The sequence below is a fragment of the Salmo trutta genome, chromosome 18, assembly GCF_901001165.1.
Source record: "Salmo trutta chromosome 18, fSalTru1.1, whole genome shotgun sequence".
In the NCBI taxonomy this organism is placed as follows: Eukaryota; Metazoa; Chordata; class Actinopteri; order Salmoniformes; family Salmonidae; genus Salmo; species Salmo trutta.
The window spans coordinates 5,866,468-5,879,019 of NC_042974.1; the positions used below are offsets into that span (position 1 = coordinate 5,866,468).

A 12,552-nucleotide genomic window follows, 5' to 3' on the forward strand; every position below is an offset into this window, starting at 1 on the left:
CCATAATATTGGCTATCAGGGCAACATTGACTTGGAGGTTATGGCTAGCAAAGTACTGTATTTCATCACCACTTCATGTTCTCCATCAATAAATCAATATTTAATCCATACATTATGAACATTATTGTTGGCATAGGAAATGTTTTGCTCCCAATTCTAATTTATTACAGTGTGGATAGAAGAAAACATTTTAAAAAATAACAAAAAATTGAATTACTCCATTCCATCATTTGAGCACAAGTTTATTTTCACAGTAATGATGTACTGCCGACTGTATGTGATGTTCTCAGTCAAACAACAATAATCTCATAACTAAATAAGTTATTTTCTCATGCCTACACATTATTTTATCGTCCAAATTGTGGAGCGTTTCCATTGTAATGCCTCCACCGGTGGCGGACTTGGGGTCCTCCATGCATTTCAGTAGCCTAATGAGAGAGTGGGAGGGTCAGTCAGTCGGTGCGACTAATAAGGACATGAGGATCTAGTAAGAGATCCCATTCTCACTTTTATTTCTTTACAAGTCTACTTTGGAATAGCAACCGACTTTTTTCCAAACATGCGTTCATCAGCGTTCATGGATTAATGCGTTTTTATGCTGGAGGAAACTTTCTCACCAATTGTAAGTAGACCGGTTTGGTTTGATATTCATAATTTACAGGTTGAATAATAATGGCTGCTTGAAATCCTCCTCTGTAATGTCATATATCGATACGAAGTTATAAGTAGGGGTCCTTGGTTAGTGCGTCTAGCCTTGTCGTAGTTTGGCACTTTAGTGGTTTTGCGCACAGCTTTAGTTCATGTTCTGGAACTTGTCTGGCTTTACCGGACGGCTTCAGTCACTCGAAATGATTTATGAACATTCCGTTATGTTCGTGTAAATAGGCTATACTGTATGTAACGCTTGTGTAGCATGTAGTTTTTCCATATGCTCGCAAGAACCGTATTAGGCTGCAGTGAACGGAATGCATAATTACGCGTAATTTGGTAAGTATATCTAATGATTGAGGAGCCTTGAAAATGTGAAAATATGAATACCGCATAAATGGAATAGACTATCATGGAGAGTCTCGTCCGCTAGTTCCAAACAATCTGAGTTATAGCTGTGGCGCTTTTCAATGTCCGACAGACATTATCACTGGTTTGAATTGTGAGATTGGCACGTTTGAGGAATTTGGCATCTCTCCATCGAAGTTGTATTTTGTCAGTTGGCATCATGCGCGTGATCTCATCTCACTATGAACGTGATCTGTGTCACACTGACCCGGGACAGTTATGTTCATGTTCACATTCATAATTTAGACTAGTTCTACACAGCCGACCCCATTCTATTTGTTTCAGTTTGGTATAGCCTACAAAGTGTGACTCTTCTGTTTAGCCTATTTTCCCGGTGATATGATTGCGCCATAATAACGCAGCAGCTGTTGCAGTGGACCTGTCGCACCTTGCTCTTACGCCTTCAGTCGACTTCTGCAGCGGAGCGTTGGTTATTTTCAACTGTAATACCGCACATGACATTTTCACTACACACTTTTCGTTATGGGGTAGAAAAGGCGCATCTCATTTGACAGTTTTCTGTGTAATAGATTACTAATACTTTACATGATTAATGTGATTAATAATTACTGTAATTCATTCATATTTTACTGTAAGATGTAGGCCTACTATTTGAAGAGCTAACTTGTATTTTATTTTAGGTTTTGAAGAAGTATTTTCTCTTGCATCAGAGAAGACATGAGTTGCTTGCTAAAATGGGCAGCTTTCCTCTGGATCGTACATACCATTCCTTGCACTGTTGGAATGGCAGTGAACGAAAGAATGGGTATGTATTTAACACAGGAGGCTGCTGAGGGGAGGACAGCTCATAATAATGGCTGGAATGGAGTGAATGGAATGGTATCAAACACATGAAAACCATGGAAACCCTGTGTTTGATGAGTTAGATACCATTCCATAAGAAAAAAAACATATTTTGTTGTCACATACACCAGATAGGTCCAGTGAAATGTGTTGTTTACAGGGTCAGTCATAGTAATACGGTGCCCTTGGAGTAAATTAGGGATAAGTGCCTTGCTCAAGGGCACATTTTTCCCCTTGGGTATTTGAACTAGTGACTTTCAGTTACCGGCCCAACGCTCTAACCGCTAGGCTACCTATGAGCCACCAACCTCCCGTGGCATGTAAGGACACTGTCACCAACACCAAGATGACTCTGATCTCACAGACACTCTGCTTGCGCTTAGTTTACCCTGGAAAGACATTTTGGGAATTTATATTTCATAGCGCCCACTAGGCTAGGCTATGTGGTTGTGCTCAAGATATTGTGTGAAACAGGCAGTATGCTATTGTTTACATCCCTTGAAATACATATAGCTAAAAGATAACTACATTACAGGTTATTATTGCTACCCGTTTTAGTTGCCTTTGAGTAGTACTAGCATGCCCTTCCAATAGCGTTGGGCTAACATTGGTGTTGTCACAGTAGATGATCATGGTCAGATTTTACAGACAGGAACATGGCAAGTCATTTCTTTGCAGTTTTAGTTACAGTATATGGTCTGGGTCATGTTCAGTTGGCACGAAACTGAAGAAAACGGTCACAAAAAGACTTAAACTGGGAAGTGGTATTATTTGGTATTACTTGAACTTGTCTAATAAGAAACACCCGTTAGTGTTTTCCATTGCACGACGTTGTGAAACGTTTTGCTACACGACCCTGTAGCCGTGCCCCAGTCTCCAAGAGAAAACATGACTACATAGAAAAAGGGTCAAAGTTGAGCCCAGTTAGAGTTAGGTCTCTTTCACCACCTCTAATTAACAAACACTTCTACATCCCTGTCTGGGCTGTGTGAGGCTGCGGCCCAATTGCATCCTGTTCCCCATAGGGCACTGGTCAAAAGTAGTGCACTATATAAGGAATAGGGTACCATTTGGGACGCGGGGTGAATCTTAATGAATGGGTGGATAGTGATGACTTACAAGACATTCTCACTGATGTGGTGAGTGACTGAAGTGCCTCTCCACATGGAAAGACACTGGTCACGTCGCAGGCTAACTATACTGCAGTCCTGCTGTGCACATCAACCAATGGTTATGTGCCAAATCATCAACCTCGCTGTCAGACATCAGAACTCAAAGTTTCAGTCTTTGGTGACTGAAATGTTTAGATGGTATTCTCCACTTGTTTGCTGTCTGCATCTTCATTTTTACTTCAATGAATATGAACCTTGTATGGCTGATGATATTATTCCTGTTTTCTAGACAACTCTAGATGTCCTCCATTGAAAGTAGACAAGGACCGGTTTTCCTACAGTTTAACTGGTCCACAGCCAGAATTCATCGGTAAGAATTACAGTGTTATGGTGTGCACCTCCCTCAATTGAAATAAATCCATCCCCCTCTTAATGGGTATGTCCCAAATGGCACCCTATTCCCAATATAGTGCACTACTTTTGAACAGGGCTCATAGGGCTCTGGTCAAAAAGTAGTGCACTATATTGGGATTAGGGTGCCATTTGTGACGTACTCAATCTGTTTGGCTCTGATCCAAGGGGGTAATAACGTTCATGTCTCAGACGTGTCGTGAGAAAACATGAATATGTTCACTGGTTATGTAACAGAACAGAAATACTCTGTAATTGACCCTGCGTTAACAGAGGTGCCATGCACCAATTTATTTGAGGGAGCACTGATGATCAAATCTATTGTCTTTCAAGTAATTATGCATAAATCAACTATATTGTACCATAGAAATGAATCAAACTGGACAGGAGTCCTGACTCAATCCATATTGTTGTATAACCCTATTGGAGTTTAAAACAACACCTTGTACCAGTCTGCTGAACACAGACCATCTCCATAGAAAGTGTTTTTTATTCCAGGTCAGGACTAGGCTAAATCTATGTCAATGAAGGACACTTCTTGAGTTTAAACCAGCCCTTCTCATCCTGTTGTCTCTTTTTTTGCAGGTTTTGATCTGACAGAAAAGTTTCTCCTGAGAAAGGGGGCAGTGACAGAGGAGCGGCCATCATTCCGGCTGGGGAGCAGCCCCCTCATCAAGCCAACAGAGTGAGTAGTGCCAGGCTGGGCCAAGGGGGCACGGGTGTGACTGGGGGTAGTTTCATTACTCTGGCCCAACACTTGTTGAGATAATCACCGATCGAGTCATTCAGATCTCCCCTCATGGGTGTATCCTTCAAACAGTATGCATGACAGCAGTTTTGTTGTTTGCCAAAGCTTGCTAGTATCCATGAAATGGGCGTTATCTCTCTAGTCGCTGATCGTCAAGTCTGTGTGTTTCCTCTGTTCCCTCTCCTTTCATTGAAACTAACTGCTCACTGACAGCTAGAGGAGGGAGTTGAGCCAACAGAGTGAGTTGAGTTGGGCCTGCTGGGTTGGGGACATCTTGGGTGTGACTAGAGGCTAGTCTGGCCAGGTCTATTTGGACACTAGTTACTGTACGAGTCTCTCAGTCAGTGGGTGATCATGTTGCTTTGTTTTGGAATTGACTGAAGTCCTGATCCCTCAGGCCATGTGGCTGTGCTCTGTTGGAGCGGTTTCCATTAAGCTATGGCTTAACGGCATACAGTACAGGGTAGGATCTTCATTTGAGACAGTTTGCTACAGCAGGAGAAGAATCCTGCAGCAACAGGAAAATGTGAATCATTATATTGTGGATTATAATGAATGGACATTTTTTTCAGGGTTGATACATTTTTGTCATATAAAATCAAGTCTAAAATTTCTAAGTGGAAATTTCAAACACTTAGAATCCTTTTTAAATATCAAATACACTACACGTTCTAGTTCTCCTGCAACAGGGTGATCAAATTAAGATCCAACATCTGTAGGTTGTGTACTAATGATCAAGCTAATGGCTGCGTAGTGTTCTTTACTTGAGATAATTGGAATTGCCAGTCAGAGTAGAGGCTGTGTGACTGAACACTTTATTGGAACAGGCTCTGGCTTTAGGAGATATACAATAGAGACACGAGAGTAGGCTTACATGCATGTACTAATGGACTTTTACTATATTAACTGTACTAGTGGTTACACTAATGGATGCATTGTGCTTTACTTGAGCTACTGTAAGTCAAAGATAAATATATGTTGGTGGTTTGTATTATATATACCAGAGGTGTGGTCATGGACGTGCTGCTGTTTATAGTTCATCATGAGAGATAATACATAAAGCGAACCATCTGATTCGGTTCTGTTTGCCCAGCTTGTTCCAATGGATCTCTATAGACTCTAAAGGAGAGGCATACTGCACAACATTCACAGTTGTTTAGGGATTTTATCCACCTATTAAATGGACAAACTCACTCACATAAATCAGTCCCCCACATGGCATAGACCGCCTGGACTGGCCTCAGATTTGAAAACAAGCCAGGATGATATCGGATTTCCATTGCAGCAAACAAATCTTTTCTCAGGGTGTAGGTTTGCCGCCTCCTGTTCAGCTGATATGTGGAATAAACTGGGTTTCCACCCTGGCTCACTGCAGGATGACATCTCATGTCATCAGGAGAGAGAGATCAGAAAGAGAGAGAGACCAGAGAGAGACAGAAAGGATACTAGAGAGAGAGAGACCAGAGAGAGAGAGCCCAGAAAGAGAGAGAGAGAGATACCAGAGAGAGAGACCAGAGAGAGACAGAAAGGATACTAGAGAGAGGCCAGAAAAAGAGAGACCAGAGAGAGAGAGACCAGAAAGAGAGATAGAGAGAGATACCAGAGAGAGAGAGAGACCAGAAAGAGAGAGACCAGAGAGAGAGACCAGAAAGAGAGATAGAGAGAGATACCAGAGAGAGAGACCAGAGATAGGGAGACTAGAAAGAGAGAGAGACCAGAAAGAGAGATACCAGAGAGAGAGACCAGAAAGAGAGAGACCAGAGAGAGAGAGACCAGAAAGAGAGATAGAGAGAGATACCAGAGAGAGACCAGAAAGAGAGAGACCAGAGAGAGAGAGACCAGAAAGAGAGATAGAGAGAGATACCAGAGAGAGAGACCAGAGATAGGGAGACTAGAAAGAGAGAGAGACCAGAAAGAGAGAGACCAGAGAGAGAGACCAGAAAGAGAGAGACCAGAGAGAGAGAGACCAGAAAGAGAGATAGAGAGAGATACCAGAGAGAGAGACCAGAGAGAGACAGAAAGGATACTAGAGAGAGAGGCCAGAAAAAGAGAGACCAGAGAGAGAGAGACCAGAAAGAGAGATAGAGAGAGATACCAGAGAGACAGAGAGACCAGAAAGAGAGAGACCAGAGAGAGAGAGACCAGAAAGAGAGATAGAGAGAGATACCAGAGAGAGAGACCAGAGATAGGGAGACTAGAAAGAGAGAGAGACCAGAAAGAGAGATACCAGAGAGAGAGACCAGAAAGAGAGAGACCAGAGAGAGAGAGAGACCAGAAAGAGAGATAGAGAGAGATACCAGACAGAGACCAGAAAGAGAGAGACCAGAGAGAGAGAGACCAGAAAGAGAGATAGAGAGAGATACCAGAGAGAGAGACCAGAGATAGGGAGACTAGAAAGAGAGAGAGACCAGAAAGAGAGATACCAGAGAGAGAGACCAGAAAGAGAGAGACCAGAGAGAGAGAGACCAGAAAGAGAGATAGAGAGAGATACCAGAGAGAGAGACCAGAGATAGGGAGACTAGAAAGAGAGAGAGACCAGAAAGTGAGATACTAGAGAGAGTGACCAGAAAGAGAGAAAGAGAGACCAGAGAGAGAGATAAAGAGAGATACAGGTATATGATGCTACTGTGGTATATATACAGGTATATGATGCTACTGTGGTATATATACAGGTATATGATGCTACCGTGGTATATATACAGGTATATGATGCTACCGTGGTATATATACAGGTATATGATGCTACCGTGGTATATATACAGGTATATGATGCTACTGTGATATATATATACAGGTATATGATGCTACTGTGATATATATACAGGTATATGATGCTACTGTGGTATATATACAGGTATATGACGCTACTGTGATATATATACAGGTATATGAATTCCTACTTTATGTTTGGGCTCCCCCCCACCCAGACAGACAGACAGACAGACAGACAGACAGACAGACAGACAGACAGACAGACAGACAGACAGACAGACAGACAGACAGACAAATGGGAGGGGGAAAGGGGGAGAGAGAGATCGATGCTGAGAGACATAAAGCGGGAGAAGAATAGAGCGCAAGAGAGAGAGAGAGATTGAGAGGGGGTGAGAGAGAGGGGGTGAGAAAGAGGGGGAAGAGAGAAGGGAGAGAGAAGAGAGTGTGTGAGAGGGGGAGAGGGAGGGGGTGAGAAAGAGGGGGAAGAGAGAAGGGAGAGAGAAGAGAGTGTGTGTGAGAGGGGTAGAGAGAGGGGGTGTGAAAGAGGGGGAAGAGAGAAGGGAGAGAGAAGAGAGTGTGTGTGAGAGGGGGAGAGAGAGGGGGTGAGAAAGAGGGGGAAGAGAGAAGGGAGAGAGAAGAGAGTGTGTGTGAGGGGGGGAGAGTGAGGGGGTGAGAAAGAGGGGGAAGAGAGAAGGGAGAGAGAAGAGAGTGTGTGTGAGAGGGGGAGAGAGAGGGGGTGAGAAAGAGGGGGAAGAGAGAAGGGAGAGAGAAGAGAGTGTGTGTGAGAGGGGGAGAGAGAGGGGGTAAGAAAGAGGGGGAAGAGAGAAGGGAGAGAGAAGAGAGTGTGTGTGAGAGGGGGAGAGAGAGGGGGGTGAGAAAGAGGGGGAAGAGAGAAGGGAGAGAGAAGAGAGTGTGTGTGAGAGGGGGAGAGAGAGGGGGTGAGAAAGAGGGGAAAGAGAGAAGGGAGAGTGAAGAGAGTATGTGTGAGATGGGGAGAGAGAGGGGGTGAGAAAGAGGGGGAAGAGAGAAGGGAGAGAGAAGAGAGTGTGTGTGAGAGGGGGAGAGGGAGGGGGTGAGAAAGAGGGGGAAGAGATAAGGGAGAGAGAAGAGAGTGTGTGTGAGAGGGGGAGAGAGAGGGGGTGAGAAAGAGGGGAAAGAGAGAAGGGAGAGAGAAGAGAGTATGTGTGAGAGGGGGAGAGAGAGGGGGTGAGAAAGTGGGGGAAGAGAGAAGGGAGAGAGAAGAGAGTGTGTGTGAGAGGGGGAGAGAGAGGGGGTGAGAAAGAGGGGGAAGAGAGAAGGGAGAGAGAAGAGAGTGTGTGTGTGAGAGGGGGGAGAGAGGGGGTGAGAAAGAGGGGGAAGAGAGAAGGGAGAGAGAAGAGAGTGTGTATGAGAGGGGGAGAGAGAGGGCGAGAGAGAGGGCGAGAGAAAGAGAGATAGAGAGATACCAGAGAGAGAGACCAGAGATAGGGAGACTAGAAAGAGAGAGAGACCAGAAAGAGAGATACCAGAGAGAGAGACCAGAAAGAGAGAGACCAGAGAGAGAGAGACCAGAAAGAGAGATAGAGAGAGATACCAGAGAGAGAGACCAGAGATAGGGAGACTAGAAAGAGAGAGAGAGACCAGAAAGAGAGATACCAGAGAGAGAGACCAGAAAGAGAGAGACCATAGAGAGAGAGACCAGAAAGAGAGATAGAGAGAGATACCAGAGAGAGAGACCAGAGAGAGACAGAAAGGATACTAGAGAGAGAGGCCAGAAAAAGAGAGACCAGAGAGAGAGACCAGAAAGAGAGATAGAGAGAGATACCAGAGAGACAGAGAGACCAGAAAGAGAGAGACCAGAGAGAGACAGACCAGAAAGAGAGATAGAGAGAGATACCAGAGAGAGAGACCAGAGATAGGGAGACTAGAAAGAGAGAGAGACCAGAAAGAGAGATACCAGAGAGAGAGACCAGAAAGAGAGAGACCAGAGAGAGAGAGAGACCAGAAAGAGAGATAGAAAGAGATACCAGAGAGAGACCAGAAAGAGAGAGACCAGAGAGAGAGAGACCAGAAAGAGAGATAGAGAGAGATACCAGAGAGAGAGACCAGAGATAGGGAGACTAGAAAGAGAGAGAGACCAGAAAGTGAGATACTAGAGAGAGTGACCAGAAAGAGAGAAAGAGAGACCAGAGAGAGAGATAAAGAGAGATACAGGTATATGATGCTACTGTGGTATATATACAGGTATATGATGCTACTGTGGTATATATACAGGTATATGATTCTACCGTGGTATATATACAGGTATATGATGCTACCGTGGTATATATACAGGTATATGATGCTACCGTGGTATATATACAGGTATATGATGCTACCGTGGTATATATACAGGTATATGATGCTACCGTGGTATATATACAGGTATATGATGCTACTGTGGTATATATACAGGTATATGATGCTACTGTGGTATATATACAGGTATATGATGCTACTGTGATATATATACAGGTATATGATGCTACTGTGGTATATATACAGGTATATGATGCTACCGTGGTATATATACAGGTATATGAATTCCTACTTTATGTTTGGGCTCCCCCCCCCCCCCCAGACAGACAGACAGACAGACAGACAGACAGACAAATGGGCGCGGGAAAGGGGGAGAGAGAGATCGATGCTGAGAGACATAAAGCGGGAGAAGAATAGAGCGCAAGAGAGAGAGAGAGATTGAGAGGGGGTGAGAGAGAGGGGGTGAGAAAGAGGGGGAAGAGAGAAGGGAGAGAGAAGAGAGTGTGTGTGAGAGGGGGAGAGGGAGGGGGTGAGAAAGAGGGGGAAGAGAGAAGGGAGAGAGAAGAGAGTGTGTGTGAGAGGGGGAGAGAGAGGGGGTGAGAAAGAGGGGAAAGAGAGAAGGGAGAGAGAAGAGAGTGTGTGTGAGAGGGGGAGAGAGAGGGGGTGAGAAAGAGGGGGAAGAGAGAAGGGAGAGAGAAGAGTGTGTGTGTGAGAGGGGGAGAGAGAGGGGGTGAGAAAGAGGGGGGGAGAGAGAAGGGAGAGAGAAGAGAGTGTGTGTGAGAGGGGGGGAGAGAGGGGGAGAGAGAGGGGGCGAGAGAGGGGGTGAGAAAGAGGGGGGAGAGAGAAGGGAGAGAGAAGAGAGTGTGTGTGAGAGGGGGAGAGAGGGGGTGAGAGAGGGGGAGAGAGAGGGGGTGAGAAAGAGGGGGAAGAGAGAAGGGAGAGAGAAGAGAGTGTGTGTGAGAGGGGAGAGAGAGGGGGAGAGAGAGAGGGGGTGAGAAAGAGGGGGAAGAGAGAAGGGAGAGAGAAGAGAGTGTTTGTGAGAGGGGGAGAGAGAGGGGGTGAGAAAGAGGGGGAAGAGAGAAGGGAGAGAGAAGAGAATGTGTGTGAGAGGGGGAGAGAGAGGGCGAGAGACCGCATTCATCTCCAATTATCTGAGTACTTTGACAGGTGATGTTGCCTGTCAGCTGGGAGGTCCGGGGTGAAGGGGGATTTTAGAAGGAGGTAGGGGGGACAGCATGAGGTGCAGAGGATCCCCCCTTTCTCCCCTTTCAGTCCTCCTACCCTCCCCTTTCCTTTCTCCCCTCCTCCCCTCCTCTCCTTTCCTCACCTCCTCCCCTTCCTTCCCCCTACCTCCAAACATCTCTCTCTTTACTCTCAGGAAAGGCAGAGGGGCTCGACTTTCTGGGCCTGGTTAATGTTCTGTCGATCTGGCAGCTCCCAGGCCAAATTGATACTCTTACCCAGAGCAGGATCTCTCCTCTCTTAGTGGACTGATTGTGTGATTAATACTGTTCCACAGAGATGGAGGGATCTATCCTCTCTTAGTGGACTGATTGTGTGATTGTACATTATGTCTGTATGCCAAGCTGAATGACAGGTTCTGGAGTTCAAAATGAAATCAAGTACCACTGACTGTCTGTCTGTCTGTCTGTCTGTCTGTCTGTCTGTCTGTCTGTCTGTCTGTCTGTCTGTCTGTCTGTGGCGCACACACTATTTTGTATGTTGGTGCTGTTTCAGTGAGTTATGGATAGTGCTGCTGGATGGTTGTGTTGTTGTCTATTCATGAGTGGGTTTGGAGGTGTTCCATTTCTATATCTGTGTGTTACTGTATTCTAGCCTGTAATGTAAGTCTCAGAATGTTACTGTATTCTATCCTATAATATAAGTATCAATGTGTTACTGTATTCTACCCTGTAATGTTAGTCTCAGTGTGTCACTGTATTCTGCCCTGTAATATAAGTCTCAGTGTGTTACTGTATTCTACCCTGTAATATAAGTCTCAGTGTGTTACTGTATTCTGCCCTGTAATATAAGTATGTGCGTCACTCTATTCTACCCTGTAATGTTAGTCTCAGTGTGTTACTGTATTCTGCCCTGTAATATAAGTCTTAGTGTGTTACTGTATTCTTTCCTATAATGTAAGTCTCAGTGTGTTACTGTATTCTACCCTGTAACATAAAAGTCTCAGTGTGTTACTGTATTCTGCCCTGTAATATAAGTATGTGTGTTACTCTATTCTACCCTGTAATGTTAGTCTCAGTGTGTTACTGTATTCTGCCCTGTAATATAAGTCTCAGTTTGTTACTGTATTCTATCCTATAATGTAAGTCTCAGTGCGTTACTGTATTCTACCCTGTAATATAAGTCTCAGTGTGTTACTGTATTCTGCCCTGTAATATAAGTATGTGTGTTACTCTATTCTACCCTGTAATGTTAGTCTCAGTGTGTTACTGTATTCTGCCCTGTAATATAAGTCTCAGTTTGTTACTGTATTCTATCCTATAATGTAAGTCTCGGTGTGTTACTGTATTCTATCCTATAATGTAAGTCTCAGTGTGTTACTGTATTCTGCCCTGTAATGTAAGTCTCAGTGTGTTACTGTATTCTACCCTGTAATATAAGTCTCAGTGTGTTACTGTATTCTATCCTATAATGTAAGTCTCAGTGTGTTACTGTATTCTACCCTGTAATGTAAGTCTCAGTGTGTTACTGTATTCTACCCTGTAATGTAAGTCTCAGTGTGTTACTGTATTCTATCCTATAATGTAAGTCTCAGTGTGTTACTGTATTCTATCCTATAATGTAAGTCTCAGTGTGTTACTGTATTCTACCCTGTAATGTAAGTCTCAGTGTGTTACTGTATTCTACCCTGTAATGTAAGTCTCAGTGTGTTACTGTATTCTACCCTGTAATGTAAGTCTCAGTGTGTTACTGTATTCTATCCTATAATGTAAGTCTCAGTGTGTTACTGTATTCTATCCTGTAATATAAGTCTCAGTGTGTTACTGTATTCTGCCTTGTAATGTTAGTCTCAGTGTGTTACTGTATTCTGCCCTGTAATATAAGTCTCAGTGTGTTACTGTATTCTATCCTATAATATAAGTCTCAGTGTGTTACTGTATTCTGCCCTGTAATATGTCTCAGTGTGTTACTGTATTCTATCCTATAATGTAAGTACAATTTCTATCTTTCTTTTTAACTTTCTTTTTATCTCTCTCAGTATTCTGTCTCTTATCATACCACTGAACACATCAGTGAAATTGCAAATTCATTGTTTCCAACTGGGGTTATTCTCTCGCTCTCTCTATTCTCCCTTTCTATTCTTTGTTCTCTCTCTCTATTCCACCCACACACACACACTTTGAGTTTGACAGAAAGTGCTTGCGTTCACACTTTCTTTGATTGTTTGCATATTCATAGTCTCTGCATCAA

The 12,552-nt window shown here is 44.0% G+C and overlaps 1 protein-coding gene across 3 annotated transcripts in view; it reads left to right on the forward strand.

Annotated features, from left to right (window-relative positions):
* The first annotated feature begins 397 nt into the window (after positions 1 to 397).
* Positions 398 to 12,552, forward strand: part of col19a1 (collagen, type XIX, alpha 1) — a 161,212-nt gene continuing 149,057 nt past the window's right edge. The window contains exons 1-4 of one of the 3 annotated variants that reach the window (XM_029697582.1): positions 398 to 622; positions 1,698 to 1,822; positions 3,262 to 3,342; positions 3,969 to 4,068. In XM_029697582.1, the coding sequence (XP_029553442.1) occupies positions 1,735 to 1,822; positions 3,262 to 3,342; positions 3,969 to 4,068 (269 nt within the window). In that variant the 5' untranslated portion in view covers positions 398 to 622; positions 1,698 to 1,734. Of the gene's footprint in view, positions 623 to 1,306; positions 1,500 to 1,697; positions 1,823 to 3,261; positions 3,343 to 3,968; positions 4,069 to 12,552 lie in introns of those variants that run through there. The other 2 variants (XM_029697585.1, XM_029697583.1) reach the window with 2 other exon arrangements.